This window comes from Ursus arctos, unplaced genomic scaffold, assembly GCF_023065955.2.
Source record: "Ursus arctos isolate Adak ecotype North America unplaced genomic scaffold, UrsArc2.0 scaffold_14, whole genome shotgun sequence".
NCBI classification, from domain to species: Eukaryota; Metazoa; Chordata; class Mammalia; order Carnivora; family Ursidae; genus Ursus; species Ursus arctos.
In genome coordinates this window covers 160,101-166,100 of record NW_026622808.1, presented here as the reverse complement: position 1 = coordinate 166,100, position 6,000 = coordinate 160,101, and the positions used below count along the sequence as shown (strand labels likewise).

The 6,000-nt window shown below is 59.2% G+C and overlaps 1 protein-coding gene across 2 annotated transcripts in view; it reads left to right on the top strand.

The window, feature by feature from the left end:
* The first annotated feature begins 3,790 nt into the window (after nt 1-3,790).
* The window catches only part of MAP2K3 (mitogen-activated protein kinase kinase 3), a 28,283-nt gene continuing 26,073 nt past the window's right edge, over nt 3,791-6,000 (top strand). The window contains exon 1 of one of the 2 annotated variants that reach the window (XM_026521197.4): nt 3,791-4,009. In XM_026521197.4, the coding sequence (XP_026376982.1) occupies nt 3,961-4,009 (49 nt within the window). In that variant the 5' untranslated portion in view covers nt 3,791-3,960. The remainder of the gene's footprint in view (nt 4,010-6,000) is intronic. The other variant, XR_003322118.3, reaches the window with a different exon arrangement.

Genomic DNA, 6,000 nt, shown 5'->3' with positions numbered 1-6,000 from the left:
TACGGTGTGGAGGAACTGGGGGCAGGAAGCAAAGAGAGGAGGGGGAGGAGTAGAGAGGGTGGCTGTTAGGCCCAGGACTCCATAAAGGGACGGGCTCACGTCCAGCTGCCATGCCAGAAACGGTCGCCAGAGGGCGTTGTGTATCTGCGAGCCATGGAGGCCCCTGCTCGTGTCAGGTGGTGCGTGGGCACAGCTGAGCGTGTGGATTGAGTCTGTTAATGTGCCTACACCCGTGTGGCCACTCCACGTGTGTGTTCACACTTGCACACCCTGCTGTGTTCATATGTGTATTTGGGCTGCGTGGACTTACACAGGTGTGAAAGGGGGCTCGTGGGGCTTTGATTGTGCAGGTGTATGTGTGGGAGATGTGCAAGGGGGACATGTAGGTGAGAACAGCCCCCCATCTCCCACTACTCCAACCACACTGTTATTCCCGTAGAAGCCATCTACCTCAGGGCCTTTGCACATGCTGTTCACTCTGTCTGCATGCCCTTCCACCAGACATCCTCATGACTCTTCCCCCACCTCCTCAGCTCCGCGCTTACATGTCACCTTCCATGACCCTTTTCCTGACCTCTGTCTTTAAGAGTATAGTCCCCACACCCACACCCACTCCCTGCCCCTTCTGTCCTTTGTCCCATAGCACTTATCCTCTGACAGAGTATAATGATATAACCTAGGCATTTTGCTTGCCTGGCTTGCCCACCAGACCATCACCTACCGGAGAGCAGGGAATTGTGTCCGTCTTGTTCAATGTTGTGCCCTCAGTGCTAAGCATACAGTAAGTGCTCAATAAATAGTTGAATGAATGAATGAATGAATGAGCTTCCCCAGCCCTGGGTTCCTACCATCCTTTCTTTCCCGTCCTCTGTCATCCCGGGTCCCTCCCCGCCTCGGCTCACACCCACACCCTAACTTTGGCCACACCCTCTTGCCCCCTGTGTCTCAGTTTCCCTGAGTCTACAGAGAGGGCTGTTAGGGACATTCCTTCTCAGAGTCTGCGTAAGAGGCAACCTGCTGTGACCCATCGAATGCTCCTTCTGCTTTCTGAGTGATCGTGGCGTTCTTCAGCCTTCCCCTGCTCCCGAGAGGCAGAGAGTGGCCAACAGATGCTGCCGCAAGTAGCTAAGAAGAGAGAAAGAAGGTCTGGTGTGGTGCTTCCTCTCCTGGCCGCAGTGCAGCTCCGCGGCCCCATCTGGCCCTTACTCGTGGCCCCTTTCGCACCTCCAGCCCTTCCCAGGGAGACTCCATTTTTCTGCCAGACAAGCTCCTATTGATTCTTCAAGGTCCGGTCTCAAAGTCACTTCCTCTGAGGAGCCTTCCCTGACCTCACCCAGGTGGTGTCTGGCGCCTTCCTGAGACTCTTGCTCATGAATCTATTTATAGCACCGTGCATGGAGTTTTGTGATTCTTGGGCTGTCTGTCAGGCTCCCTGACTAACCGTCAGCTCCTCCAACCAAAGGGCCTGGCCTGAGTCATATGGGTGCCCGGGAGGCTGGCACGGGACTAGAGTCACTTCATCGATATCTGTGGCATGCTTTTCATCCTTCCTTTGTTCATTCCTCAAGTACTTATTAGGCACCTACTATGCACCAGGCCCTGGGCTGTGCACCAGGACTGCGGCAGGGAATGAGTTGGCAAGATGCCTGCCCAGCAAGGGGTGACGGTCCAGAGGGAGAGCTGGATAAAAAACAGAGCAAATAGGAAAGGCATCAGTGGCATGAGTTCTGGGCTGGGAATTAAAACTGATATGGGGACATGACCAGGAACGCCTTTTAGAGGAGTTCATTTAAGTGGAGGCCTGCAGGCTGGAAGGGAACCACCACAGGAATCCTGGGAGGAAAGGGGTTCCAGGCAGAGGAAACGGTGAGGGCGGAGGGCCCGAGGCAGGTGGGTATTGGCATGTTCAAGGAGCAGCACTGAGACCTTCGAACATAGCAAGGAACGGAGAGGGTGAGGGGGCTCATCGGAAGCATGCGAGTCTGAGCGGATGGCAGGAGCCTGAGCCTAGAAAACCTGTGGGACCAGGATTACATTCCTGGTAGGGATGTAGCTGCTGCTGGATGCCCATTTTACAGATGGATAAGCAGCAGGTCCTGAGGTGAAATGACTAGCCCAGGGTCACATGACCCATTGGGAACAGAGCACTCTGCACACCCAGGAGTGGTAAGGCTGAGATGGCTTCCTGGAGGAGGTAGCCCGCAGTGTATTTACAAATATTTCCCGGGCATTTAGGAAGTGCCAGGCCCTAAGCCAGGCACTTCCAAGCCCACGTTCATGAACCAATTTCAGAGAGGTCTCATTGTCCCCGTGGGACAGGTCAGTAAACTGAGGCATGGAGCTGCTCCATGACTGCTACTAGGTGACAGAGCTGGCATTTGAACCCATACCTGTCTGAGTCCATAGATGATGACTTTCCACCCACTGCCCAGAAAGGGTGAGCAAGAGACGCAGGAAGAGAATAATGATAATATAAATAACATACCCCTTCCTTATCTAATCGGGCCCTCTCCATCATTGTGTGGGTGGGGCCCTGCAGGGATCACCCCTTTTTACAAACGGGCAAGCAAAGGTCAGCTGCCCGCTCCAAGCATTTCTAGCAGGTGGTGGAATCTGCTTCCCTCACGTGAGGTCCCAGGGAGGCCGCATACTCATGCCTGCCCAGAGGCGAGGGGCTGACCCCTTGACCTTTGCCAGGAACTTCCCGCCCTCACTAGTCCGTAGCTTTCCATCTGAGTCACCTGATCCCCGGGCCAGATTGGTCAGTGGCTCCTAAAATCCCCCTAGCTCCACGTGGGAGCAGAAGGGAGGACCGGCCTCTGTGGCCATTACACACAGCACAGTCTGTATACACAGACGAGGCCCCAAGAGCAGAGAACCAAAGGCCCACCGTACTCCCCCCAAGACTCACTTTCACCGTGTAGAGGAGGGCAGCAAAGACACAACCACTAACGCTACGTGTACCGACGTCTCACTAGGAAGCACAAAGTTCAGTCCTGTAGCCCATCCGTTCCCCGGTGCCCGACCCACGGCGGTGGCGTGCGCTCGGTGGATGTTTGCAGAGACAGGGAACAAACGCGCGCACGCCGGGCATTGTGCTTAAGCCCTTCGCAACCTTCGGTCAACCAGGATTGACGGCCTGCCAAAGCCCGACTCCCGATCTCGTGCTCCCGATCAGGCAGGGCCGTTACGGTCGCTTTTTCACGCAGGTGAAAACTGAGGCTCAGGGGTTACCAGACTGGCCCAAGGTCACCGCCTCTGGAAAGTAGCCAAGTAGGGATCTGAACCCAGGTCTCGCCCCGGGGGCGCACTTTAACCCGGCCACTGCACCCCGCCTTCCCGCTCCCGCCACCCGAGGATACCTGGGGATTTTCCCAGGTTACGCACCCCAGGCGGGCCCACCGAGCGCTCGGGAGGGGCGCGGCGGCGCGGGGAGAGCGCGGGGAGAGCGCGGGGGCGGGGCCTAGTGCCTGACAGGCGCGAGGCGGGCTCGGCGAGTCCCGGCCGGTGGGCGGAGCCTGCGTCTTGACAGGCAGCGGGAGGGACCCGGCTCTAGCCTAGCGGGGGGGAGACCGAGCCTGAGTCGCCCGGGTTTCCCGGGTGGAAGGCGGGGTTTGACAGACAGTGGGAGGAGCCGGATTTGGGGCCAGCAGGGGCGAGGCCTGTGCTTGACAGGCAGGGCAGGCCGGCGTTTGATAGGCAGGGGACGGGCCCTGGAGACGGACGGGCCAATCGGCGTGCAGGGGCGGGGCTTACGTCGGCGCCGTCCGGCCGGGGCCCCCGCGGCGCTGCCCAGTCTGGCTCCGGCACCGCCCGTCGCGGACGCGTACTTGCTGCCGCCGCCTCTGCTCCTCCGCCGCGCCCGGGCCCCCTGCCCGCAGCCATGAGCGCACTCCGCCCGGGTAGAGCCCGCCGCCCTCTAGATTAGTTCCTGCCGCCGCCCCTGGACCCGCCTGCACCATGGAGTCGCCCGACTCCAGTCAGCCGGCCAGCATGCCCCAGACCAAAGGTAGGAACGCCTGGGAGGGAGCGGGGCTTGCCCCCCGCGCCCAGTCGGGCCCGGACTGCGAACCCCGACGTCTGTGTGATCCCGTTCCTGTCCGTCCCGGACCCAGGCGGCATTCCGGCCTAGAATGCCTCCCTATTCGGGTCTCGGTCTCAGCCTAGACCTCACCTGGACCCCCAGTTTAGGCCTTGGGACGGCACTCAGGCCCGAACTCAGGCTGGGATCTCGTTCTGATGACCCCGCTCCAGGTCAGAAACCTCACTCTGATCTCCTCTTGTAGGCCTTAACTGCACCCAGAGCAGGCATTCTCCCAATCTGGGTCCCTCAGCTGGATCCAGGTGGGATTCACTCTGATCCTGCACCCAGCCCCCGCTTGCACTCCCTGGTCCCAGGGCTGGATCCACGCTGGGATTTAAAGGACTCCCCGTCTGAGCCCCAGCAGTGCTGCCCTGCTGGGGAATCTCACTGTAAACTCCCCCCGCCCCATGTGGGTGCCCTGGCTACACTCCAGCTGAGAACTCACTCCTCTCCCCCCAACTCTCTCCATCCTTGTAGGCCCCTCATTGCCCCATCCCTGGCCGCTTGCAGCCCTGCAGCCTTGTCTCCGAGGAACCTCTCCTGGCCTCCCCCACATCCTAACACACAGTCCCCCCCCCACCCCCAGCTCCTCCTTGTCTTGACTTGCAAGCTTCTCTCTGCACTTGGGGAGCTCACCCTCTTCTGCTCCCCTGTGTCTCCAGGGTTGATCCATACCGGGCTTGTCCCTGCTGCCTCTGGGTCCTAGGCCAGCCGCTAGGCCAGGGTGCTGGCTGTGCAATGGGCTCGCTCTTGTCTTCTCCAAGTAGCTTGCCTTCCTGGAAATTTTTGTGAGGTGGCGGCTGTGGCGGCAAGGCAGCAGGATTTGTCATGCGGGGCAGGGGGAGGGGGTGAAACTTGGAGGGTGAAAGGGGGATTTTTGTGCGTGTGTGTGTGTGTGTGTGTGTGTGTGCAGGGAAGAGGAAAGGATGTTTTTGGCATGTCAGGGCCTCGGCAGGCTAGGCTGTGTGAGATTTCCAAACCGGACATAGCTGTAATGAATGGGCTGCCTCCCGGCTCTCTAAACCTGCTGCTGCCTCAGCCCAGCAGCAGGAGTATCTCTGGGCCTCAGTTTCCTTATCTGTAAAATGGGAGTAATCCCGCGTACCTTGCGTGGATTTCTGGGTCTGATATGAAGTAGCAAATACGAAGGAGTTTCAAGCGAGCACAGGGGAGGAGGTGAAGAGCGCCGCATGGCACCTGGCACACAGTAGGTGCTCAGGCAGGGACAGCTGCCCACACCTCGTTACCGCTTTCCTTGTTGGGAAGGCCTCAGCCAAGTGGGGTCAAGGCCTTGCCTCTGTTTGGGTTGCAGCTGCAGAGTGAGGTGGAGAAAGGGAACAGAGGGCACTCAGTGGGGCTCTTCTCGGGGGTGGATCATGCCTCTCTTTCCCCAGAGGGGCCGGGGCAGCAGGAGGGCCTGTGGGGTCCTGGGCATGGTGTGGGTGCATCTCTGCCCCTGCTGCCAGCCACGGCGGTGGCTCTGGGCCAGAGCCCGGCCGGCCCGGTGGGCAGGGTAATTACGTCTTACGTAAGTGGGAGGCCGGATCCCTGACCATTGCCCAACCACGGTGAGTAACTCAGGAGGCACTCGAGGGGGGAGGCGGCTGGGGAGGGACTTGGACTGCACAGACCTCGTGGAGCTTGGGAACCGGGAAATCATACGCTTCTCCATTCTGGAGAACCAGGAAATCAGACCCTTCTTTTGTCTGGCTTGGGGTCTGTGCCTGGCTTGGTCTGTGCTGTGGGACTTAGGGCAGGTCCCTCAGCTTCTCGGGGCCACAGTGTTTTCATAGGCAGAACGAAGAGGTTGGAAGCAGTGTTTGTCTTTGAATGCTCTTTCAGCTTTTCCAGGCAGGCAGTGCCTCATCACAATAAAAGTTGAAGTTGTAAAGTTGTGAAGGGAGAGGGGTCACAGG